General features: G+C 37.5%; 1 protein-coding gene across 10 annotated transcripts in view; it reads right to left on the reverse strand.

Moving 5' to 3' along the window:
• Positions 1-4,933: 4,933 nt before the first annotated feature.
• Positions 4,934-27,737, reverse strand: part of ANKRD26 (ankyrin repeat domain containing 26) — a 111,291-nt gene continuing 88,487 nt past the window's right edge. For 8 of the 10 annotated variants that reach the window (XM_058681631.1, XM_058681625.1, XM_058681627.1 and 5 more), the window contains 8 exons: positions 27,315-27,467; positions 25,659-25,729; positions 25,241-25,334; positions 12,961-13,251; positions 12,215-12,432; positions 10,762-10,987; positions 7,011-7,056; positions 4,934-5,566 (listed from right to left, as the gene is read on the reverse strand). In XM_058681631.1, the coding sequence (XP_058537614.1) occupies positions 5,433-5,566; positions 7,011-7,056; positions 10,762-10,987; positions 12,215-12,432; positions 12,961-13,251; positions 25,241-25,334; positions 25,659-25,729; positions 27,315-27,467 (1,233 nt within the window). In that variant the 3' untranslated portion in view covers positions 4,934-5,432. The remainder of the gene's footprint in view (positions 5,567-7,010; positions 7,057-10,761; positions 10,988-12,214; positions 12,433-12,960; positions 13,252-25,240; positions 25,335-25,658; positions 25,730-27,314; positions 27,468-27,737) is intronic. The other 2 variants (XM_058681626.1, XM_058681628.1) reach the window with 2 other exon arrangements.

Below are 27,737 nucleotides of genomic sequence, written 5' to 3' on the forward strand. Positions count from 1 at the left end.
ACTAACCAACTGCCATTCCAAAACTGCCTGACCAAACTACGAAATCCCATTTGTTACGTACAAAGTTAACAGTTAAATTATTTTAAACCTCAGTTTAGTAATTTTAGCATTTTAATACAAACACTTACAGACTAAAACCCTTAATATAAGCATATTCATCTGCAATCCATGCATATACATCTTGAGGAAAGGGATCAATACCTTGCTGAAGAAGAAGCCTGACTACATTTGTTGATTCATAATTTACAGCAAGCATGAGGGCTGGTCTAAAATAACAGAGATAACTTCACTCTTAGGAATTTAGTTATTAAAATTTTTTTTTTTTTTCAACATTTTTTATTCACTTTTGGGACAGAGAGAGACAGAGCATGAACGGGGGAGGGGCAGAGAGAGAGGGAGACACAGAATCGGAAACAGGCTCCAGGCTCCGAGCCATCAGCCCGGAGCCTGACGCGGGGCTCGAACTCACGGACCGCGAGATCGTGACCTGGCTGAAGTCGGACGCTTAACCGACTGCGCCACCCAGGCGCCCCAGGAATTTAGTTATTTAAACAACTAATTTCGATATACTTTATCAGGTTAATATCTTGCCTGTCTGTTCAGAAGCAACCATTTACATGTTCAAGTGTTCATCTTTGTAAATTATCTCCAAGACTAAAATGAAGGGACAAAAGGGAGCTTCTTGTCCCACTTGGGTAATGTATTATAGAGTTGCTAATTTAAAGTCCTTTGATAAACAAGAAACTATGTGGAGGTCACTTATCTGAATAGGTAAAGATTTCAAAAAAGAATTCCCCATGTCTTCCTTAATCTGATACAGTGCACTTCAAAGCCATCTAGAGGTCAAGTAAGTATAAAAACTATCTGCAGGCTTAAAATGATAATATTTTAATGTGAATGCTAATAAAATAGGCATATAGTTAACGATGCTGATAAGCATATGGCAGGCACTAAATTAAATGCTCTGTATATAAAATATAATTTACACAAACCACCCTTGAAGGATGTATTATTATCCTCCTTTTCATATCAGGAAACATGTTTAGTGATGATACGTACTGCTCCCAAGGTCACAACACCTAGCAAGTAGGAAAGCTATGAATAAACCTAGTCTTGTGTGAATCTAAGGCACATCTCTTTCTTCTTTATCACCCACCTGTAACTTATCCTCATTAAAGGAAAAGTCTATTCAGTTAAAGTTACCTTTCATCTTTCTACTCCTACCAATTAAAAATAAAATCAAAAATATATATACTGGACATGAAAAAGGGTAAAACCTGATGAGCCTATAGTACCTGGTAATAGTAATTAATCATTACTTAAAGATCACCTAAGGACATCAGTATTCCTCAAAGAAGAAAAAAAAAGCAATTTAAAGCAAAGTGTCATCCAAAAGACAAAACAACTCCTGTTTTTGTCTAATATGCATCTTAATTTTTTACATCTATTTGCTCTTGAGAGACAGAGTACAAGTTTGTCCTCTGTCACAGATTCTCTGCTCTGCCTCGTCCATGCTTGCTGCCTCTGCATCCATCCGTGATTGCAGCTCAGTTATAGCACTTTTAATTTCATTCTATTTTTTACTTCTTTTATCTCTGCAGAAAGGGATTCTAATCTATTTTCGGCTCCAGCTAATATTCTTATTATCGTGATTCCAAATTCTGGTTCAGACATCTTGGTTCTAACCATCTGTGTTGGTTAAATCCCTGGCTGTCGTTTCTTTATGCTCTTTCTTTTGGGGTAAATTCCTGCTGGATTCTGTGGTTCAGGTTGTGCAGATTGTTGTGTTAATCCTCCAGTTTTCTAGGTGTGCAGGATGGTTTAGTGTTGGTCTGGCTGTATTTCATGGATGCGAGACACACAGAAAACTTCCATGCTGTTCTGCCATCTTGGCCCCTCCCCCCATTCACAAATATTTTAAAAACTTATCTCAGGGTGCCTGGGTAGCTCAGTTGGTTAAGCATCCAACTTAGGCTCAGGTCATGATCTCACAGTGTGTGAGTTTGAGCCCGTGGGGCTCGCATTGGGCTCACCACTGTCAGCGCAGAGCTTGCTTCCGAGCCTGTCTCCCTCTCTCTCTGCCCCTCCCCTGCTGGCTTGCTTGGTCTCTCTCAAAAATAAACACTTAAAAAAATTATCTCAATAGATGTGAAGTAAACATCTATTAACGTTCAATATTCATTCATGACAAAACTTAGAAACTAGTATCATAAGGGAACTTCCTTAATATACTTGTAGCAGAAAGACCCTGAGTGACCCCATAATATCTGCCCTTTAGTGTTGTCACCTTTTCTTTATAATTCTTTTCTCTTAAGATCTGTGACTTCACTCTAGCTATTAGAATATGGAAAATGTAAAGGAATTGTGGAGACATAATTCAGTTACTTCAGAGTCCATCAAAAGGGGGATTATGCTAGGCAAACCTGATCTAATCACATGAACACCCTTCAAGGACTGAGCCTTCTCTGAAGTGACATTCTCCTTGCTGGCCTCCTAAACTAAGCGGCGTATTAAGTCTACATGGCCAAGAACAAGGAACAGCCTTGCTCTAGACTGAATGTTTGTGTCCCCACTTGCCCAAATTCATGTGTTAAATCTTAATGTTCAACGTGATAGTATTTAGAAGTGGGGGATTTGGGAAATGATGAAGTCATGAAGGTGGAGCCCTCATGAATGGGATTAGTGGCCTTATAAAGGAGGGCTGTGAGAGCTCCCTTGGCCCTGCGCCAAGCAGGAAGACCAGCGTCCATGAACCAGGAAGCAGGCCGTCGCTGGATACTGAATCTGCCAGTGCCTTCATTTTGGACTTCCCAGCCTCCAGAACTGTGAAAAATAAAACTTTTTTTCATAAGCCTATGGTATTTTGTTAGAGCAGCCCAAAAGGACTAGGACAAGCGTCTGGGAACCGTGGGCAACCACTAGGACCTAAGCCTCCAACTAGCAAAGAGCTGTGGAAATGAGTCCAGTCATACAGTCACAAGGAAATTCTCTTAAAAACAGACTCAGTGGGCTTGGAAGCAGATTCTTCCCCATTGAAGCACCCAAATGGGGAAGCGCAGTCTAGCGGACACCTTGGGTACAGCCTTGTGAGAACCTGAGCAAAGGACCCAGCTAAGCCATTGCTTAGCTTCTGACCCATAAAAATGTGAGATAAATGTGTATGGCTTTAAGACACTGTGTTGATGGTGATCTGTTATAAACGGTAAGAGCAAACTAAGAGACTAATAAAAGATCTACACTTTTCAAAACCCCACTATCTACATAGTTATAGAAAAATACTTCTACATGTTGCAATTTCAAGAAGACATAAACACTCACTATCCTCACATTTACTCAACGTCATTCTTGTAGTAGGAAAGAAGAAAAAAATTAAAGCTCTAGGAATTGGAAAGAAACAAAAATGCCACTATTTATAGATTCTATGTCGCTGCATGAACCAAATCCAAAGGAATCTGCAGATAAAATACTCGAGTAAGAAATAATATATTGTGGGGAATAAGCTTAGGCAATTAAAATACTAGTTGTTTGGGAAAATCAGCATAAGAAATGTCTTTCCTTACACACTATTGCCAGATTCGATGCAATTCCAATCAGAAACTTGGCTTTGGAGAGCTTGCCAAGTTGATTATAAAAGACCTGTGGAGCCCTTCCTTTCTTCTTTCTCATCCCCAACATTTTAGTTCCCAGTCCTAGAAACAGAGGCATGGAGTTGTGGGGGTCCAGAGTGAGGTGTTGGAGCTTAGACAGAATGGGGAAGGCATTACGTGTGGGACAGTCACCCTGCACAGTGTTGGAGCTCAAGTGAGAGCATCCCTGAAAAGTGCATGATATAGAATAATGAAGTAACACAGACTGAACAGGGTGGGGAAGCATCTGCACAGGGGAAAAATAGCCCAGTGTGGGTTTTCAGAACCTGCAGGGGGGGCACATCATCTGCAGAAGAGGTGGCCTGGCACAGGGTGTCTGAAAAAGGAGATACTACCTGTCTCACAGTACTTCCCCATAAAATACTAAATAATTGTAAAGTTGGAAAGTTAACATTCCAGCGGAGAAACCTGGCAGATCCTACCTCCGGTGGCCAACATTAACATCACCAGTATTGGGACAAATCCAAATTGTAGGTCATGTGATAGGATGCAATGAAAAGAGTAGACTGTAGTGATACTCTTGCTAAAAACGTATGATCTGAATTTTATCATAAGGAAACCTAAGAAAAATCCACATTGAAAGACATTCCACATTACTGGAATTTACTCGTCAAAAGGTTAAAAACATGAAAGTCAAGGAAAGACAAAGGAACTGTTCTAGACTGAAAGAGACTAAGACACACAACTGAATTCAATACATGGCTCTGAACAGGACCTTCCTTGGTATAACGTATACTACAGATAAGTGACCAAACTTAAAAAGAATTACGAGGAATAAATGATAGAATTATACTTAACCCTTGAACCAAAGAGTTTTAATGGGTGCACTGATTACACACACATTTTATTCAGTACTGTAAATATATTTTCTAATTTTCTTCATAGTATTTTTTTCTTTAGCTTACTTTATTGTAACAATATAGTATGATACATATAATATGCAAAAGATTATTGGTAGTAGTAGTGGTTAAGTCTTTGGGGGTCAAAAGTTGTTCATGGCTTTTTGACTATGGGGCGTAGGGGTCAGAGCCCTTAACCCCATTATTCAAGCGTTGAGTGTATTAGAGTTAATGTTCTGATTGTGAAGGTTGTATGGTAGTTATGTGGAATGTACTGACTTGTAGGATTTAAATACTACAGGAATCAGGCATCACATTAGCAATTTACTTGCAAATAATGACTCTGGGGCGGTGGGGGGGGGGGGGAGGGGAGTTCTTTTTTTTTTCTCTAGTTTTTCTTTTCTCTTTGTTTCCAAAAAGCAAATCAAAAATAAATAAAGAGAAAGGTGAAAAGCCTTAGGCAAATTTTATTTCTCCATGTGGAAAGAGCTATGAATCAGTGTTTACAATTATACATAGGTTTTATGGCATTATAAAAAATTGTAATACATACAAACATTGGCAATAGCCATAGCAGGAATACATCAAAATAATGTCTAAATCTTTAGGTCCACATATAGTAACAAAAATTGGAAAATACAAAAGCCATCCATTAACACTACTTAAGTATTAATGGCAACTTGGTTGTTTGGGTGCTGTTCAAACAGCTGGTAGTGGAGTGGTCTGAAGTATGTAAAACCCTCTAGTGCTGGTTTCCACGTACAAAATGTGCTTAAAAGTTAATGAGATGCCAAGAAACATAGTTTAAAATATTATACAGATTTTCATCACACACATATGATACAAAAACATTTTCCTTTAATCAAGATTTTACCATATAGTGTGTTCAATTGGGAAACAATGAAAATGTTTTGTAAGCATCCAGTAAATTTTTTCTATTTATTTTTCAAATCATATACTTTTTGTTCAAAATCTGTACATATTCTTGTGACGCTTTCCATACCAGGTCTTGATTTAGAATTGAATCATCAGTAGATACTAAAGGAGTTCTACAGGATCCTGATTCAAATTCAGTAGCAGCTGAAAAGGAAAAGAAAGAATTAGATTCCTTATACAAAATACTTTTAACTACAAGTTAGAAAGAAAGGAAAGCAGAGGGGAGGGGAGGGGAAGGGAGGGGAAGGGAAGGGAAAGGGCAAGGGCAAGGGGAAGGGCAAGGGGAAGGGCAAGGGGCAGGGGAAAGGGAAGGAAAGGAAAGTTGGGGCCTTCATGAATAAGTGTTAAGAAAAATGAAAAATACCTACATACAACTGCAATATGAAACCCAAGATTACTATTAAATATATTTTGCTCAGGGTTGCACACTGAATTAACTGCTATTGTGGATAAATATCAGAGTTTCTGGTTTTTTCATTACAAGGTGAAATTACAAGATGAGGACACAGTCTACCCTGAACAATCATCAACTATAAACTGAAAAATCAAACGGGCATTTCCAAACAGAGCCAAGTATACAGGTATAAGTGACAGGTATAAAACAGCACTACTGGAACATACAGAAGGGATATCCCAGTTTTGTGTCAATATTGTCTGCTCTTTGGTGAAGGTGATATGTAAGCTGACACCTGAAGGACAAGGAAAAAGTATGCTAGGTAGAGGGAAGAAGCACGTACAAAGAGCTAGAAGTGAGGAAGAACACTTGTGCAATTATGAGTAGTTTAGTTTGACAAGGTGCTAGAGCAAAGCAGCAGAGTAGGGCAAATAGTAAGAGACTAGGCTGAATAATCTGGCAAGAAGCAAACTGATTTGGGTGTTTTCATTCCATGCTAAGGAACTTGAAGTTTGACTCAAGGGCAAAAGCAATGATGACAAAGTCAATGAGCGAAGATTTAAACCCATTACCTGTCAAGTGAGAGCTATAGGACCTATAATTACTTAACCAAGCATTACTAAAACGACTTTGGCTTTTTGGGTCTTCTATTACTAGCAGAAACAACAATTTGATAAAGCACACATTTTCTGAGACTTGTGCAGGTTGACAGTTTCATAGGGATGGCACCAGTGAAGGAAGATTATTGCCAGAAATAATAACAGACATATAGACTTAGGAGATTGAAAAAACTTTAACGTTCATTTATTTTTGAGAGAGACAAAACACAAGCGGGCAGGGACACAGAGAGAGGGAGACACAGAATCTGAAGCAGGCTCCAGGCTCCGAGGTTTCAGCACAGAGCCCACTGTGGGGCCTGAACCCACCTGAGCTGAAATCAGTCGGCCAACCAACTGAGCCACCTGGGTGCACTAGACTTTTGGGAGATTTTAAAAGAGCTATGAAACATGATGACTAAATGAGGAAGAAGTATGTTCTTCATTATGCTCATACTTTTACATTTTTTATTAGATATGTACAAAAAAATGTGAATGTAGTATCTATCATCCAAACAATGGAAAGGGATGCCATTCACTATTTAGAGTTTATTTCAGAAATCAATGATATCTAAATTCATACATATTGGCAACATACCTTCTTCTAGTGCTTTGGTTATACTTTTTTCCAACTCCCACTGCATCTGAAATAAGTCAAATATTATTTAGAATGTGTAAACAAAAGACATTGTAGGAATTATATATAGCTTATGACATGTGGTCTTGAAATAATACTTGCAGAGACTAAACCAAAGTTAGGGATTGCTTAAATAGAAGGACAATCACATAAATAAAATAAATTCCTATTTTAGTTTTAGATAATTGAGAACAGATACATATATATATATATATATATATATATATACACACACACACACACACACGTATATATGTATATATATGTGTGTGTATATATATATGTATATATAATATGTGTATATTTTATATATTTATATATATATTTATATATATATTTATATATATTTATATATATATAAAATGCTATTTAAGTGAATCTGATAAAAAGCACAATTAACATTGGTCTATTGAATGTGTATCATCTCTGAAAGGTGATGTTTGATCTTACTGGTACAAAAAAGTTTAAACAAGAATCATATTGTATACTGAATTATTACTTGGAAATTATTAGAAAAACTGCCATTTATGAAAGTTTAAGCAGTTTTTTACCTTAATGAATTGTTCCTTAAAATGGGCTTTCCATTTTTTTACTTTTAGAAAAACAAAATTTGAAGGAATGCTTTTTGCTATTAATTTTTCAGGACTGACTCTTAAATACATATAAAATGAGGAAAGTGGGACTGTCATACTGTCATGTGGAAATTCTACTGGCAAAAAATTGAGTTAAAATATTTTGCTATCAGTATTATGACTAAAACACTTATTTCTTTTCATATGCACACAAAGATTTCAGAAAATCTATTTGAAGAAAGGAAAAATATAGGGTTACAACAGTTTTCAAACTTAGCTTCTGATTTATAACTTTCTCAATTAGAGATAAGGAAAACAATATACAATTTTCAATTGTAACTTTAGGACCAAGTTTTGAAACACTTGACTTATTAAAGTTATGGTTATCTACTTATCAAATGTGTACGAATATTTCAAACTACAGGTGACCCTTGAATAACACAGGGGTGGGGTACAGTCAAAAACCTGTATATAATTTTTCATCCCCCCAAAACTTAATTACTAATAGCCTACTGTTGACCGGAAGCCTTACTGGTAACATAAACAGTCGATTCATACATGTTTTGTACAGTAGAATAAGCCAGGGCAAATAAATGACATTGAGAAAAACAGAAGGAAGAGGAAATACACTTACAGTACTATACAGTTATCCAAAAATAATCCATGTGTAAGTAAAGTAGACCTGCACAGTTTGAAACCATGTTGGTCAAGGGTCAACTGTATATTACAACTGTTCCTGTCTAGAATGTTCTTATTTAGATCTTTCTTATAAAAGGTAGCCTCTCCCTGAATGCCCCAAATGGGCTCCAAAAGAGTGTACTGAACATAATCAACACTGTGGTGATAAGGATTCCAATGTCTTTACAAATTTAGGTGTGAGGACAAATTTTTTGGCTGACATGTTTCCCAATATTTTCAGAGACTGTTTTCCCTAATACCTTTTTTTAATTGAAGTATAGCTGACATACAATGTTACACTAGTTTCAATATACAAATTCAGATTGGACAATTGTATACACTATGCTATGCTCACTACTGTACGTATAGTTACCCTCTGTCACCATACAACATTAATACAATATTATTGATGATATTCCATATGCTGTATTCTTCATTCCTGTGACTTATTTATTTTATAACTGGAATTTGTACCTCTTACTCCTCTTCACCTATTTTGTCCATACCTCTCTACCCACCTCCCCTCTAGCAACCACCAGTGTGTCCTCTGTATTTATGATTCTGTTTGTTGACTTGTTTTTTTATATTCCACATGTAAGTGAAATCAGATGGTATTTATTTGTCTTTCTCCGATTTATTTCACCTAGCATAATACCCTCTAGGTCTATCAATGTTGTCACAAATGGCAAGATCTCATTCTTTCTGATATTTCATTGTATACATATTACACATCTTCTTTATCCATTCATCTATCGATGGACACTTAGGTTGCTTCCATATTTTGGTTATTGTAAACAATGTTTCAATAAACATAGGGATGCACACAACTTTTCAAATTAGTGTTTTCATTTTCTTTGGGTAAATACGCAGTAGTGGAATTAATGAATATCTATTTTTAAGTTTTTGAGGAACCATAACACTTTTTTGACAATAGCATTATATTCAGGCCTTATAAAATGAATGGGACATTACTATACCAGACTTATAAAATTAATAACTCAATACCAGACGATGGGGGAAGGCTTTATTCAAACAATTTTATATCACCATTAATAAATACTATGTAAAATATAAACCACGTTTTTTATATGACATGACTTAAGGAACTACCAAGGTAATGTTGCATCTTTCCCCCAAAAGCTCTTTTCCTAAATACTTACCTCTGTGACCTTTATGTTTATTTCTAGGTAAAATCTGTGTTTCAATGGTGAAAATAGCTTTGAAGTCCATGAGTAAGAACACGTGTGATTTTATTTATACCTTTCCACTTATCAAAAAAATAAGAGGGTGAGAAAATTATACACGGAAAAACTATATATCAGCAAATTTTAATTCAAAGAAAAATTTTAAAGAATTTTTAATTAAAAGGATTTTCTCATTAACTGTTAGTATTCAAATAATGGCTTGATTCAAATATTTGCTTGATTTAGCTATTTAGGAAATGCTTTACAATTGCTCAGCAAGACATTTTATAAAAATTGAAACAAGGTGCTATAAGTCAAAAAAAAAAAAAAGGAAAAAGAAAAAAGAGTGTCATAAGAAAGCAATTAAGGATGTATTATCGTGTAAGAAAACACCAAAATTGTAAGTTAAAAGAGAAATTAACCTTTTTAGTGTTGCAAGTTGATTTAATTCATAAAAAGGACTTATCATGGATTCTTTTTTTTTTTTTTTTTTTTAAGTAGCCTCCATGCCCAGCGTAGAGCCCAATGCAGGACTTGAACTCATGACCCTGAGATCAAGAGTTGGACGCTGAACTGACTGGGCCACCAAGGCACCCCCATGGATTCTTTTAAATAGTAAACATTCATTATGTCGTTAAGTGTTTGGAGACCGATCATTCACTTATGTACAGGGGTGCAAAAACTGGATTATAGTAAAACTTTCAAATGTTTATGAACCTCTGCCAACTGAAAGTAAGTCCAAACATCTAAGTGTACCTGTGGTTAGCAGGCAATAACATTTACTTTCTAAAATCAAATTTAAATGAAAGCTTTTCAAGAAATTTAAAATGGGTCAGTTTAGTTATATTTATTGAATACAGTTAATACTAGGTGTCTCTCGTGGCACACCTGGGTGGCTCAGTTGTTTTAAGCGCCCAAATCTTGATTTTGACTCAGGTCATGATCTCATGGTTTTTGAGACTGAGCCCCACATTGGGCTCTGTGCTGAGCATGAAACCTGCTTGGGATTCTCTTTCTCCCTCTCCTTTTGCCCCTCCCCTGCATGCACTCACTCTCTCAATAAAATAAAATAAAAATAAGTATCCTTTGAAAATGAGAGATCCGGGGACTAAAAAACAAAAAATTATAAAATTAACCTCAGTTCTTTCTTAGCACATATAATTATGATTTTTACTTCGTATGTATTAGTTACTTAAACAACTCAGAATTTCACCAAATTAAAAGCAACAATTATATCAGATATCTGAAACCCAAAGTAAAACAGATAATATAACTAACCTTCCACAAGGAAGTCTCCCTATAGTCATATGACGGCCGTGGGTTTGAGGTAGGAATCACTAAGTTTCCTCTTGGAGTAAGATTTCTATTGAGCACTAAATTATTTTCAAAATGTCCACAATAAGGTGGTTCCAGGCCTGACCTCATAGTAAGAGTGCTGAGTAAAGTTTGGTGCTGTCTCTCTACCAGAAGTTTTGTATTGATTTCTGACAGTCTCTCATTAGTCCTGTGAAGATTAAAAAACACAAATACATTTTCTCTTTCCCTTAATCATTCCTAAATGACTTACATCTTTGTAAGTTTCCATAATAGTAAATAGCATTTGCCACTGAACAGTGTTTTAACACTGAACATGTGACAGAGCACACCCACTATCTAAAACTATACTTTTAAAATTGTTCTAAAGAAATACTTATGTTTCCAGGGGGATCCCTAACAATTCAAATGAGGGAAGGGAGAGAAGTGGCTCCCAGTGATGTACATGGCTTAATGAATAATACTTGCTGTCTTCTGGAATGGCTGTACTGACAAGATCCTTCAGGATGCCAGTATATATACATACTTATATTTAGTAACCTGTTTACAGATATAAAAATAAACCATCCCTCAGAGACATTTTCAAGCTTTTGCTTTCCCCACTCTTGTACATTTCACTTATTATCTCAAAGAAACTGAGCACTTGACACCGAGGAATCACTGAGACCAACAATCTTTAGGGGAGATAGTAGATGGCAGAGGTGTGATCAGAAAGAACTAAAACAGCTACAGAGGCAATTAGCTTATAACAGTTACCAAGGCACTGGAGGCAGAATCTGCCCTTTCTGTCTTCAGTCTTCCACACACCTCCCTCCCACCATGGTGCTCTTTTTAGCCACTTTGGGAATTCTACTCCCCTTCAGCCCTGTGTGAGTCTTTCTGTATTTCACCTGTATGCCTTTATGTAAAGTAGAAAAAGCATAGAGGATAGTTTGTCTCAAGGCCCACTCTAGTAATAATACCAAAGATCACAATCAAGAGAATAAATGTACCAAGCTGCCAGGATGAGTAGTAGTAGTACTTGACCTTTTAGGTTAAAGATGTCATCTTCCAAAAAGAAACTCATTGACATTTCTATTTAGGGTAATTCTGACAAGCAATTTTATAATAATATGCTTCTAAATGGGAAAGCTTTAAACAATTCACTTAAAGACTAGCAGATCCGATCAATGGAAAACATAAGGGGTGGGGGGGTGGGGGGAGAGGTCCGGTAAAACCAAAAAAAAGAGGAGGGATGCAAACTGTCCTGGACTAACATTTCAAAAGTAAGTTCACTTAGAAACATCATTTTCCAAAATTACACGATCTAGTTCGCTTTCACTTCCTACTCATCTCATGATCTTGGCTCCACAGAAATTATGCTTTAGAGGCAAATTAATAAGCTAAATTTCTTGTCTATGATTCTGTTTTGACTTACCTGTTCAGCTTATTTCTCAAGGACTTTCTAGCTTTTAATTCTTCTAGGTAGAGTTGCCTGTATGTTTCCAACTCTGTTTTAGTAGAATCTTCTTGAGAAGTCTTCATTGTAGAGACCTGAGATTCCAGATCTTTAATTCTAAGTTCCATTTGACTTCTCATTGAAGCATGAGCATTTTCTCTTAACTGGTCTAAGTTTTCTTGAGCTGCTGCTTGTGCCTAAAGCAAATTAACAGGATAGTTTTAAAATAGCTATAATCTGAATAATTATACCTGTTTCCTTTAGTTCTGAGTCAATGATTCAGAGAGCAATTTTAAATGAAAAAAAGCTCAAGTGTAAAATATTTATCAATGTCAACTGAATTAAATTATGATTTATAAAATTAAAGTTCAATCATTCTTGTATTAGTATTCATGCAATCTGATAATTCAAATAATAGAATCAATGACAAAGTTTTAAAAGTCAACAATAAACTTAAGAATAATCCAAGTACAGTACAATTTTTAAATCATAATTTTTTCTTTCCTCTTAATAGTGAGAATAGTTGTTTAAGTCATGATTTTTTCTTATCCTCTAAATTTAGTGAGAATAATGATGAAAACTGAAATCTTTAAAGGGAGGAACAAATGCCTCTAGAAATCTACAAATTACCATAAAACAAGTAGAGGAAACCTATATACTACATCTATCCAAAATGTAATTTGCAGTGCAATGAGTTAAAGCACATTACAGATCAATAAATTAACCTGTAAAAACAGATTGACTTCCTTTAATTTTTCTACTATCTCCAGTCGTGCTCTTTCTTCAATCTCCCGTTTATACTGTTCCACTTGACTGCGTTCTACCATATTCATTTCCATAAAACTTTTCAATTTTACGACTTCTTGTTGTAACTTCTTGCTATTGCTCTCTAGTTTTTCACATTTTTTTCCTAAAGCTTTCATTGACAATAACTCCTGTTGAAGAACTTGATTTTTTGCATCCAGGTGAAGACATTTTGAAGATGTAGTTTCCAGTTTTGTTGTAAGGTCATCAGCCTGCATGAATAAAATAATATAGTTTGGAAGTGGAGTGAAATGGGTCTAACTCGAAACTACTATCAAAAATTTTTTTTCAAATTTTAAGTAATCTCTACACCCAGTGTGAGGCTTGAACTCACAACCTCAAGATCAAGAGTAACTGAGCCAGCCAGGCAAATTTTTAAATAAATTCATTTGCAATAAAATGTTCCCTGTCTTAGAATGTGGAACCTTAACAACTCAGAAAATCAAGAGCAAAGTTAAAGCCATCAGGTGTTACTGAAATAGATCTTTGCTATCATTGTGTTTACTATACAACATTTGCACTTGATTCTATACTTTTTCTATGATTCTTTCATATCTTTCATAAAATAAGTCCCCTCTTAGTAGAAAGTCTCTTAGCCCTTCCCCCCATCTTAACACTCCATAATTTTTAAAGAAGTTTTAGCAATATCATATTGACTTATGTATGCCCGAGTCAAAAAATACCAAGACTCTGAAAATAAGACTCTAATTCATGAATCTATAAGTAATGATTCTAATGCCACAGCCTTTTTCTGAACTGCAAATGTTTTATGCTAATTTGAACTGCATTCCCAGGAGAAATGATTCTCCAGGTTAAGAAATTATATCTCCCAGTATAAAAATTTAATTGGATGATCCACATATATTTTGAGGCAAAAAAAATTTTAATTCAATACTGTTATCTTGTAATCCTTTGTTACTTTCTACAAAATAGAGATCATACTAAATAACAACAACAACAAAACTGGCTGGAGTTTCAGTGATGCTGAGTTGGGAAGGACTTCCTTCCATTATATATGATTGGTAAGACAAAGTGAGTGGATGTAGTGGTTTTATAAATTCGTTGATACTTCTCCTGTGAAAATCCCTCCCCTTAAATATATGCTGGCTTCAGTAACTGGTTTCTAGTGAACAGAATATGCAGAACTGCTGTGATTTTTAAGGCCAGGTTAGAAAATGTGATATAGCTTCCATCTGACTTTCTTTCTCTAGGGAAGCTCACCCTTAGAACCCAGCCACCACGTTGTGAGGAATCCCAGGCTACCTACTGAGTCTTCATGTAGATAATCCAGCTGAGACTAGTCAACGTCCTAGGCAAAGGCCAGCCTCAACAGCCAAACACATGCATGAACAAGCCTGTAGATGATTCTAGTCTCCAGCTTCCAGTTATCCCAGCTGATGCCAAATGAAGAAGAAATGAGTTGCCCTACTCTGCTTTGCCTAAACTAAAGATTGGTGAACAAGATAAATGCTGTTTTGAACTACTAGGCTTTGAGGTGGCTTATTATGAAGCAGTAAATTACTACCACAGATACTGATACTAAAAATGGTGTGCTGCTATTTAAAAAAACCTAAAACTAAACTTCCTTTGAACCAGGAGGTAGGTAGAACCTGAAAAGATGTAGAAAAGCGTAAGAATGAGACCCAAAAAGGGCCTCCACGAGACTCTTAGTGGAAACCTGATGGCTTGTGAAGAGGCTGACAGCAAGGGTTTCTAATCAAGTGAAGAAAATGACACTGGAGGAAAAGGAAGTCATGCTACAAAATATCTGAAAGTAAAATGGATAGGAAAGAAAAACTAAAGAAAGGCTATGCAATTGCAAGGAACCAGGATGGGGCGCCTGGGTGGCTCAGTCGGTTGGGTGGCCGACTTCGGGCTCAGGTCATGATCTCACGGTCAGTGAGTTCAAGCCCCGCGTTGGGCTCTGTGCTGACGGCTCGGAGCCTGGAGCCTGTTTCAGATTCCGTGTCTCCCTCTCTCTGACCCTCCCCCGTTCATGCTCTGTCTCTGTCTCAAAAATAAATGTATGTTAAAAAAAATTAAAAAAAAAAAAAAAAGAAAGGAACCAGGACTTACTGGGTTCAACAGGACTTATCTGTTTCTCATTTACAGCCTCTCTACATGTTGAACTGTCAAATACTGCCAAAATGAAGAAATGGCTTTTGGGTTAAGAGAAAATCCAGGGTGCTACCAGGAAAACAGAAAGATTTTAAGGTGTGCCTCAAATTTCTTTAAGGATCTTAAGAGTATAAGATTTTTTTTTTTTTTAAATAGGTTCCACACCCGACATGGGGCTTAAACTCAGGTCCCAGAGATCAAGTGTCACATGCTCTACCAACCGAGCCAGCCAGGAGCCCCAAGAGTAGACGAATTTTAAAGGCATTGTCATATAAGAGCTTCACAGGAAACCTGAAGGGAAAAGCTTATCTCAAAAGGACTTGCGAGGTTGGCTTTGTTAAAACACGGCATGAAATCCAGTAATATTTACAGAAAACCAAAAAAGGTAAGAGAATTACAGTAGCAAACATACTATTTGCTAGCTTGGACTAAAAGAAACCAAATCGTGCAAAATGAAAAGAGGCCTTTGGGTCTTAGAAGTCCCACAGGGAGGAAGCAGGATGAAAAAACAGCTGCAAATACAGGTCATTCCTTATGAAAAGGAAGGAACCAAGAGCTCAAAGAGTAAAGAAAGGGAAGACACATGGAGAAAGTATCCCCGTGGTTAGGACTAAGTCCTAACTTAAGAACTGACAGCATGCATCAGGCTATATTTCAAAACTCTTATGGACTAGGATGCTTCCCATCTTTTTCTGAACGGGAGAGTCTTCAGCAGTTGACTAGAATGTTGCATTTGTGAGTGGTAAATAACTGCCTCTTTAGTTCTCAAGTCCTCATATTGAGAGCACTTGCACTCAAGGGGCTATACTTTAGATACCATAACCCAGGCACCTTATCCCCACTGCACCTGATTAAGATGGTAACATCTTTTTTTCTTTTTAAAAATTTTTTTTTAACGTTTATTTATTTTTGAGACAGAGACAGAGTATGAACAGGGGAGGGGCAGAGAGAGAGGGAGACACAGAATCTGAAATGGGCTCCAGGCTCTGAGCTGTCAGCACAGAGCCCAACGCGGGGCTCAAACTCACGGACCGTGAGATCATGACCTGAGCCGAAGTCGGACGCTTAACCGACTGAGCCACCCAGGTGCCCCAAGATGGTAACATCTTGAACTCAAGCCCTGAACCTGATGCCATGATAACTGAGACTTGCAGGAGGTACTAGGGGGGTGGGGGGTAGTGAGTGTATTTTTCAGGTGGGAGGAATACAAACATTTGTGGCCAGTGGGTAAATTATACTGCTTTTTAAATGTGTCCATAGGTTTTAAATATTAATTCCATAAAAAAAAACAAAAAAAAAGACCATGGAACAACCTTAGTGATTTGCTCCTAATGAACAGAATATGTGAATATGATGCTGTGTGTATTCCAAACCTAGGTGACAAAAGGCGATACAGCTTCTGCCTTGCTCTGTATCTCAGGTTGCTTACTTGGAATCTAGCTCCCCATCTAGTGAGGAAGTCTAGGCCACAAAGAGGGTCTAGGTGTGTCAGTTTAAGTGTTTCTGCTGCCTCCTGAACTGAAGTCCCAGGCAACAGCCAGCATCAACAACCAGACGTTAGTGAACAAATCTTCAAATGGATCCAGCCCCAAACCTTTCAGTTGCCCCACCTGAAGGTGAGCGGGGCAGAGACTAGCTGTCCTGGCCACACTTTTCCTAACAGATTTGTGAACAAAAGAAATCTAAACTTTGGGGAGTTTGTTAAGAAAAAACAAAAATGATACATTGAAAAGTGGATGAAAAAAAAGAGATAAGACACATAGGAGAAATTGGTCTCCATTAAAGTAGGATGTAATAAATGTTGAGATTAATTTATTAACAACCAACAGTGCTAATGAGAAGAAGCAGATAACTAGAAGCAAGATCTAAGAAGTTTTTCCCCAGTTAGGATATTAGCTGTTCATTTTTCATATATGGCCTTTATTATGTTGAGGTATAGTTCCTCCAAGCCTATTTTGTTGAGGTTTGTATCACGAATGGATGTTATAGTTTGTCAAATTGTTTTTCTGCATCTATTGCAATATGATTTTATGCTTTTTTAAAAATATGAGGTATCACATTCATTGATTTGCAAATATTGAACCACCCCTGCAAACCAGGGATAAATCCCATTTGTTACAGTGAATTATTTTTTTTTAATGTTTATTTTGAGAAAGAGCGCAAGTGGGGGAGGGACAGAGAGAGAGGGAAACACAGAATCTGAAATAGGTTCCAGGGTCTGAGCTGTCAACAGAGCCTGACACTGGGCTTGAACCGACAAACCATGAGATCGTAACCTGAGCTGAAGTTGGATGCTTAACTGACTAAGCCACCCAGCTGCCCCTGGTGAATGATTTTTTAATGTATTGTTGGATTCAGTTTGCTTATTTTGTTGAAGATTTTTGCATGTTCATCAGACATGCTGGCCTGTAATTCTCTTGGTGGTGTCTTTATCTGGTTTTGGTATCAGAGTAATGCTGGCATCATAGAATGAATTTGGAAGTTTCCCTTCCTTTTATGTTTTTCTGGAACAATTTGAAAAGCACAGGTATTGGGGCACCTGGGTGGCTCAATCGGTTAAGCGTCTGACTTCAGCTCAGGTCACGATCTCACTGTCCGTGGGTTCGAGTCCCGTGTCGGGCTCTGTGCTAACGGCTCAGAGCCTGGAGCCTGTTTCAGATTCTGTGTCTCCCTCTCTCTCTGACCCTCCCCTGTTCATGCTCTGTCTCTCTCTGTCTCAAAAATAAATAAATGTTAAAAAAAAAAATTAAAAAAAAAAAAAAAGACAGGTATTAATTTTTTTTTTTTTTTTTTTGTATTAGCTCTTCTTTACATGTTAGAATTTACATCTGAAGCCATCTGGTCCTAGACTTGTGTTTGTTGAGAGTTTTTTTTTTTTTTTTAATTTTTTTTTTTTTCAACGTTTTTTATTTATTTTTGGGACAGAGAGAGACAGAGCATGAATGGGGGAGGGGCAGAGAGAGAGGGAGACACAGAATCGGAAACAGGCTCCAGGCTCCGAGCCATCAGCCCAGAGCCTGACGCGGGGCTCGAACTCACGGACCGTGAGATCGTGACCTGGCTGAAGTCGGACGCCCAACCGACTGCGCCACCCAGGCGCCCCATGTTGAGAGTTTTTTGATTCCTGATTCAGTTTCTTTGCTGGTTATTGATTTTTTTCAAATTTTCTATTTCTTCTTGTTTCACTTTGGTAAGTTATATGTTTATAAGGAATTAATTCATTTCTTCTAAGTTGTCCAATTTGTTTGCATACAGTTTTTCACAATATTCTCTCATAAATGTTTGTATTTCTGTGGTGTTGGTTCTTATTTCTACTCTCACATTTGTGGTTTTATTTTAGTCTTTTCTATTTTCTTGTTGATAACTCTGGCTAAAGCCTTACCAGTTTTACTAAATCTTACAAAGAACCAGCTCCAGGTTTCACTGATCTGTTCCAGTTTTATCTGTTTTTTGTTTGACTATCATTTATTTCTGCTTTAATCTTTTTTAATTTTAATTGAGTGGGGGAGGGGCAGAGAGTGAGTGAGAGAGAGAGAGAGAGGGAGAGAGAGAGAGAGAGAAAGAGAATCCCAGCCAGGTTCCATGCTGCCAGCACAGAGCCTAACGAGGGGCTCAATCTCACAACTGTGAGATCATGACCTGAGCCAAAAATCGAGAGTCAGACACTTAACCGGTTAAGCCACCCAAGGGCCCTCTGCTCTGATCATTATTACTTCCTTTCTTCTGCTGGCTTCAGGCTTCATTTGTTGTTCTTTTTCTAGCTCCTTTAGGTGTAAGGTTAGGTTGTTTGGGTCTTGCTTCTTGAAGTAGGCTTATATTGCTATGTACTTCCCTCTTAGAACCACTTTTGCAGCATCTCAAAGGTTTTAGACCATTGTTTTTTCATTTCCATTTGCATACACATATTTTTTAAAATTTCTTCTTGTATTTCCTGGTTAACCCATTCAGTGTAGTCTCATGTTATTTAACCTGCATGTATTTTTTATAATAATTAAGGCCTGTTTTGTGTTTGTGATCCATTCTTGGGAATATTCCATGTACACTTGAAAACAATGTGTATTCTGTTTTAGGATGGAACGTTCTGAAAAAAATCTCTTAAGTCCGAACTAGTCCACTCTGTCATTCAAAGCCACTGTTTCTTTGGTGATTTTCTGTTAAGATGTATTTTTTCGTGATTTTTTGTTAAGATCTATTGGTGTAAATGGGGTGTTAAAGTACCGTATTACTGTATTATTATCAATTAGTTCCTTTATGTTTGTTATTGTTTTATGTACTTGAGTGCTCTCATGGTGGGTGCATAAATATTTACCAATTGTTAGATCTTCTTATTGGATTGTACCCTTTATTATGATATAGTAGCATTCTTTGGCTCTTGCTACAGTCTTTGTTTTTTGTTAAGTTTACTTATTTTGAGAGAGACAGGGTTGGGGAGGGACATAGAAAGGGGGAGAGAAAATTTCAAGCAGGCTCCATGCTGTCAGCCTGGAGCCCAACATGGGGCTCAAACCCACCAGCCATAAGACCATGACCTGAGCCAAGACCTAGTCGGTCGCTCAAATGACTGAGGCACCCAGGTGCCCCACAGTCTTTGTTTTAAGGACTCTTCTGTCTGACAAAATTATCGCTACTTTTTCTTTTAACATGATAAATTTTTCTCCATCCCCTCACTTTCATTTCTTTTTTTAAATAGAATTTATTGTCAAATTTGCTAACATACAGCGTGTACAGTGTGCTCTTGGTTTTAGGGGTAGATTCCTGTGGTTCATCACTTATAGACAACACCCAGGGCTCATCCCAACAAGTGCCTTCCTCAATGCCCACCACCCACTTTCCCTTCTCACCCACCACCCCCGCCCCCAACAACCCTCTATTTGTTCTCTGCATTCAAGAGTCTCCTGTGGTTTGCCCCTCTCCTTCTCTGTAACTATTTTTCCCTTTCCCTTCCCCCATGGTCTTCTGTTAAGTTTCTCAAGTTCCACATATGAGCGAAAACATATGATATCTGTTTTTCTGTGACTTATTTCACGAAGCATAATACCTTCCAGTTCCATCCACATTGCAACAGATAGCATGATTTCACTCTTTCTCCTTGCCAGGTAGTATTCCAGTGTATATATAAACCACATCTCTTTATCCATTCATCAGTTGATGGGCATTTAGGCTCTTTCCACAATTTGGCTATTGTTGAAAGCACTCCTATAGACATTGGAGTACATGTGCCCCTAATGAATCAGCACTCCTGTATCCTTTGCATAAATTCCCAGTAGTGCTATTGAGGGGTCGTAGGGTAGTTCTATTTTCAACTGTTTTGAAGAACCTATGCACTGTTTTCCAGAGCAGCTACACCAGTTTGCATTACCACTAGCCCAGAGTTAATCTTTTCCTTCCTAGATGGTGAAAACTATGGATTAGTCCATGCATTATGAGATAATAAAATATAATGAAGTAAATGATAGACTGAGTCAAGAGATTCTATGACCAAGATTTGATGGAAATGAAAGTGGGTGGCACTGACTGATAGACTAAAAGTTTGAACAGGAGGGGAACCTGGGTGGCTCAGTCAGTTGAGCCTCAAACTCTCAGGTCATGATCCCAGGGTCATGGGATCAAGACCCCTGTCAGCCTCCACACTAAGTGCGAAGCCTGCTAAAAATTCTCTCCAACCCCCCAGGCCCCCTCTTCCTGCTTGTGCATGCTCTAAAAAAAAATTAAAAAAAATAAAATATAAATAAATAAATAAATAAATAAAAGTCTGAACAGACTAAAGAAAGAGCATTTTATATTTTTGAGCCTGACTTCACATCGAGTCATGGGGTCAGCAAGGCATAGGCTGGCGAAAGGGTCCTTCCAGAAGCAAAAATCTCTATAGGAGCAAAGTTAAGTTCTACTACATTGACTTTTTATTATTACATAAGTGATTGGTAATTGTCAAGATAACTAGGAAAGAGTTTTCATAAAATTTGATATGGTACTGGCATAAAGATAGACATATAGATCAATGTATTAACATTGAGAATCTAAAAATAAACTCTCACATTATAGTGAACTGATTTTCAACAAGGGTGTCAGACAATTAAATGGAACAAGAATAGTCTTTGTAACAAATGGTACTGGGACAAATGGATATCCACATGCAAAGTAATAAAATCAGACCTCTACCCCATAGCATATATACAAAATTACCTTAAAATCTAAGAGCTAAAATGATAAAACTCTTAGAAAAAAGCATACGTGTATATGTTTGTGACTGGATTTGGCAATGATTTCTTAGACATGACACCAAAAGACAAAAGCAGATTAAGTTTACTTCATCAAAATTAAAAACTTCTATGCTTCAAATATCACCAAGAAAGTGAAAGGGCAAGCGACTAAATATGAGAAAATATCTGAAAATCCCATATCTGCTAAGGGATTTGTATGTAGGATATTTAAATAACTCTTCCAATAATGAAAAGACAATCCAATATAAAAATGGGGAAAAGAATGGGTTAGTTCCTTAAAGAAGATATAGAAATGGATAAAAATCACATTAAAAGGGAGATGTTCGGGGTGCCTGGGTGGCTCAGTCAGTTGGGAGTCCGACTTTGATGCAGGTCACGATCTCATGGTTTGTGAGTTCGAGCCCCGCATCGGGCTCTGTGCTGACAGCTGGGAGCCTGGAGCCTGCTTCAGATTCTGTGTCTCCCTCTCTCTCTGCCCCTCCCCTGCTCACACTGTCTCTCTCAAAAATAAAAGAGAGATGTTCAACATCATTAGTTATAAGAAAAATGCAAACCAAAAACCACAAGATGCCATTTCATACCCACTAGAATTGCTATAATAAAAACAACAGATAAGACAAACATTGGCAAGAGTCAGGAAAAATGGGAACTCTCAAAAACTGCTGATGAAAATGTAATGTTGCTGCCACTTTGGAAAACAGTCTGGCAGTTCCTCAAAAGGTTAAACTTGAAAAACATTTTTTCTAAACTTATTTTAGAGAGAGTGCACAAGTGGGGTAGAGGGACAGAAGGAGAGGGAGGGAGAGAATCCCACGCAGGCTCCATGCTCAGAGCAGAGCCCAATGTAGGGCTCGATTCCACAACCCTGAGATCATGACCTGAGCTGAAATCAAGAGCGGGCCACTCAACCAGCTGAGCCACCCAAGTGCCTGCCCCTCCTCAAAAGGTTGAAAAAACAAAAACAAACAAAAAGGTTTAACAGAGTTACCATATGAACCAGCAATTGTATTTATAGGTATATACCCAAGAGAAATGAAAACATGTTCACATAAAAAGTTGTACATTACACAAAAATAACCTCAAAATGGATGAAAGACCTCAATGTGAGACAGGAAGCCATCAAATTCCTCGAGGAGAAAGCAGGCAAAACCCTCTTTGATCTTGCCAGCAGCAACTTCTTATCTAAACGTCTCTGGAGGCAAGGGAAACAAAAGCAAAAATGAACTACTGGGACCTCATCAAAATGAAAAGCTTCTGCACAGTGAAGGAAACGATCAGCAAAACTAAAAGGCAACTGACAGAATGGGAGAAGGTATTTGCAAATGACATATCAGATAGAGTGGGAGAGAGCCAAAGCATAAGAGACTCTTATAAACTGAGGGCTGATGGGGGGGTGGGAGGGAGAGGAGGGTGGGTGATGGGTATTGAAGGGGGCATCTTTTGGGATGAGCACTGGGTGTTTATGGAAACCAATTGGACAATAAACTTCATATATTTAAAAAAAAAATGGTTAGTATCCAAAATCTACAAAGAACTTACCAAACTCAACACCCAAAAAAACAAGTAATCCAGTGAAGTAATGGGCAAAAGACATGAGCAGACACTGCTCCAAAGAAGACATCCACATGGCCAACTGACACAGGCAAAAATGCTCCACATCACTCATCATCAGGGAAATCAAAACCACACTGAGATACCACCTTACACCTGTCAGAATGGCTAACATTAAGAACTCAGGCAACAACATATGTTGGCGAGGATGCAGAGAAGAGGATCTCTTTTGCATTGTTGGTGGCAATGCAAGCTCGTGCAGTCACTCTGGAAAATGGTATGGAGTTTCCTCAAAAAACTAAAAACAGAACTACACTATGACCCAGCAATTGCACTACTAGGCATTTATCCGAGGGATACAGGTGTGCTGTTTCAAAGGGACACATGCACCCCCATGTTTATAGCAGCACTATCAGCAATAGCCAAAGTATGGAAAGAGCCCAAATGTCCAACAATGGATGAATGGATAAAGAAGATGTGGTGTATATATTCAATGGAGTATTACTTGGCAATCAAAAAGAATGAAATCTTGCCATTTGCAACTACGTGGATGGAACTGGAGGGTATTAATGCTAAGTGAAATAAGTAAGTCAGAGAAAGACAAATTCATATGATTTCATTCGTATGAGGACTTCAAGAGACAAAATAGATGAACATAAGGGAAGGGAAACAAAAATAATATAAAAACAGGGACGGGACAGAGGAGACTCATAAATATGGAGAACAAACAGGGTTGCTGGAAGGGTTGTGGGAGGGGGGATGGTCTTAATGAGTAAGGGGCATTAAGGAATCTACTGAAATCATTGCTTCAGTATATGCTAACTAATTTGGATGTAAATTTTTAAAAATGAAATATAAAGTTAATAAAAAAGAACACACCCTGCCAAAAAACAAATCTTAACCTAGGTAGTCTCTGGCTTGGGGATTCAGGAGATAAGGACCTTCTAGAGAAGTCAGAGCTATGAGTTGGCTGAAAGCTATCTAAATTTTTGTTTCACAGGGAAGACCTTAAAGTGGCAGCTAATTTCATGCCATAACCCTAATTCCTTTCTATAGGCATCTACAGAAAATCCCTCGTTATTCTTTAATAAAAGCTTAATCAGTTTCGGATATTCTTACAAATTTTAGTTTTTGAGACCTTAAAGATTGCTTTAGGACACAGTAGCAGGACAACGCCTCGCACTCTCATTCATAGCAGACTGATCAACATAGTGTCATGTTACTCGCATGAAAAGTACCCTAAAACAATGTGACTCATTTATAAGAGGTCTAGAAAAGAAAATAATTTTCAGTGTCTCTTCAGCCACAAAAAGGGCCAGTCAACAGAATGTTCTAGTTCCCCTGACGGGTACAGCTGTCTAATGAAACTTGCATGTATATTATATAGCTTTTGTGACTGAAAGAAACTAGTTGGTCAGTGTATCTACCTCACTGCTCCCACTTAGGATGTACAGTGTAAATCCTACAAAGGAGGGTGAGAGTGGGATGACATTAACTGTTCTGCTTGGAAAACAGTTGGGGTTTCACTACATGTCAATAAATTAGAATCCTGAATTGCATATTAGTCTTTTCTGAGATTGAACTGTGAAATCTCTGAAAGGCTGATTAACTCAAGTGAATGGAGAAAAATGAGTTTCTGAACTTGCAATGGTAGGAGCACTATGTTACTAGGTAAGGCCCTGACTGAGCAGCCATTTCTAGTTTTTCACTGGCATTTCTTTTCCTTTACAAAATCCAACAAAGAGAAAAGTCCATTCCTTTGAGAAGGACGTTTGCATAACGACCTGCTAGTCAGTCTTGATGAAGACAATAAATTGCAAATTTGTAATTACAAATTACAACAAATCATCATTAAAATAACCTGTTCTCAAACTCTCACTGAAGGGTTGAGATTACAAGAGAAAGTCAGAACTCAAGATCAAATGATCACTCAAAGTTTGGGGAAGTTTGAAACACGCTGAAAAATATTAGCAGGGACTCACACATCTGTATGCCAACGTTCACAGCAGCATTATTCACAATAGCCAAAAGGTGGACTAAACCAAACGCTCACTGTGGTGTATATAAAATGTGGCTTTCTTAGACTCTCACAATGTTTTTATTAAAATCTCACTACAAACATCATTACTTTATGAATTCAATCCGCTTCATCTGTATAGAAGAATTACATCACTAGTAGCAAGTAGGAACAATATGAACCTAATATTTTGATCTGTGAGATTTTTCATATGATCCAAAACATTCTTATGTACTACCACTAGTGAAATAAGGATTCCTTTTCAGTAGGGCAGACATTAAGAGACGGACTTACCAAACTTGTCCTTAACAAGTTGCTCTGAAGATCTTGAATTTGGGCTGCTTGCTGTTTGATGGTTTCTTCTTGCCTGGTATTTTTAACCTCTAGCCTAAAATGCAGATCTTAATTATTCTCACACATAAATTTAAAAAAATACCGTATAATTTCTGAACAAATGAGGGCATTACATAAATCCTTAAAATTTTATTAAGAGGAGGATTTGGCAATTGTGCCATTTTTCTCGTTGTGTTTTGTGGATAAGGTGCAACATTGAGAGATAATATGCCACAATCTGCATTTCAAAATAGCTCAAAGCTGGAATTTGTACCCAGCTTAACAAAGATATACTGGCATAACTAATACATTTCTCATACTACACTGCTTATCTGCTTTATAAATAATCAAGCTATTTTCTGTGAGGATTAAATTATACTTTTGCATATGATCTTTCGTCTTCTCAGCATATCTTACGGCCTCTGCATGTTGATCCTGTGCTTCTTGCAACTAGAATAAAGAAAAAGTAATAATTTTAACTACTGGCAATGTAGTAGAACACCATCACCTGTTCTTGTAACTACAGTTTTTTTTTTTTACTTGAGAGAGAGAGAGAGAGACCGCGTGCATAAGTGGGGAAGAGAGGCAGAGGGAGAGACAGAGAAAATCGTAAGCAGGCTGCAAGCTCAGGGAGAAGCCTGATGAGGGGCTCGGTCTCATGACCGGTCTCAAGATGTGGGGTTTGGGATCATGACCTGAGTGGCAATTAAGAGTCAGGATGCTCAACCAACTATGCCGCCCAAGTGCCCCTGTAACTAAAATCTTATTGGACCCAGCCACACTCTCCTCTACATGCTGACTGATGGCTACCTTTAGGTCATAACAGCAGAGCTGAGCTGCTACAACAGACTATGGCCTACGAAGACAAAAATGTTTCAATACTCTTACAGAATAGCTTACCAACTTTACTACAAAAACATAACATTTTTAATGTTTTTAAATTATATATGATCAGATAAACATACAACTTTATCTACTGGTCAAACGGAGGAAATATAGGGAATTACCTTATGGTAAACATTTCTGTTTTCATACTCCAAGCACCGCATCAACTATGATTTCAAATATTCACATACATGAATGACATTGCCATTCTCATGATTATATAACTGAACATGCTGTTTTCAATGGCAACAAGATGTTTCATGGAATAGTTTGAGAAGCAGTATCTTAGTAGGAGCCAAAATGCCTGGGTCTGAATTCCCAATTCTGCTGGTTATTACCTATATGACCTTGAGCAAATTACTTAAAACTTCCGTGTCTCAGTTTCTGCATCTATAAAATGAAGATAATAGCATCTACTGGGGCACCTGGGTGCCTCACTCAGTTCAGCATCTGACTTCAACTCAGGTCATGATCTCGCAGTTTGTGAGTTTGAGCCCCGCATCGGGTTCTGTGCTACAGCTCAGAGCCTGGATCCTGCTTCAGATTCTGTGTCTCCTCCTCTCTCTGCCCTCCCCATGCCCATGCTCTGTCTCTGTTTCTCAATAATGAATAAACGTTAAAAATAATAAGAAGAATAATAGCATCTACTGGGGCATCTGGGTGGCTAAGTCAGTTAAGCATCCAATTCTTGCTTCCAGCTCAGGTCATGATCTCATGGTTCATGAAACTGAGCCCCACATTGGCTCTGCACTGACAGAATGGACCCTGCTTGGGATTCTCTCTCTCCTCTCTCTGCCCCTCCCCTGTTAACATGCATCCACACACTCTCTCTTGCTCTTTCTCTCTCAAAATAAATAAACTTTAAAAAAAAATTTTAAATTAAACAAAGAAAAAAAAGTGTCAATTCCTGTGAGGAAGGATACAAAAGCTTCAACTTTCCTAAGAGTAAATATTATAAGAAAAAATATATAACACAAATAGAATAAAAGAGTTTAAGAAATAAATGCATTGTAAAGATACTAAAATCATAATGAATTAATTATAATGAAAATACAAAAGGAAGTGGTCTATGGAAATTAGTATCCTAAAACACTTTATATTATTTGACCAGCTATAAGTTAGCTGTTGACAGATTACATTTAATACATGCCTGACTTCTGACTTGACCTAATTTCTTCTTTAGATCCCGTGTCTCATCTTCTAAACTAAGACGATAACGTGATGTAACCTCCAGGGAAGCCTCTGACATAGACTGTTTCTTCAGAGTATCAGCCAGTTCTTGTTGAAGTTGTCTCATAACTACCTAATAAGACATTTCTGTTACTGATTTTATAAATCATCTTATTATTAAATTATGTTAATAATATACAACTCTAACATACGTACTTTGAGAAATATCACCACATACATCAATTAACCATCTTTTCCTAACACGTACACATTCCTATTTACTGAATTCAGTTAAAGAACAAAAGATGTTATATCTCCCTGGCTAGTCAGGATGATGTCACTTAGATAATGAATCCAGCCTATCTGTTCTCCACTGGTGAATTTGCAAAGCTTCATAACCTAC

The sequence above is a fragment of the Neofelis nebulosa genome, chromosome 8 (assembly GCF_028018385.1).
Source record: "Neofelis nebulosa isolate mNeoNeb1 chromosome 8, mNeoNeb1.pri, whole genome shotgun sequence".
NCBI lineage: Eukaryota > Metazoa > Chordata > Mammalia > Carnivora > Felidae > Neofelis > Neofelis nebulosa.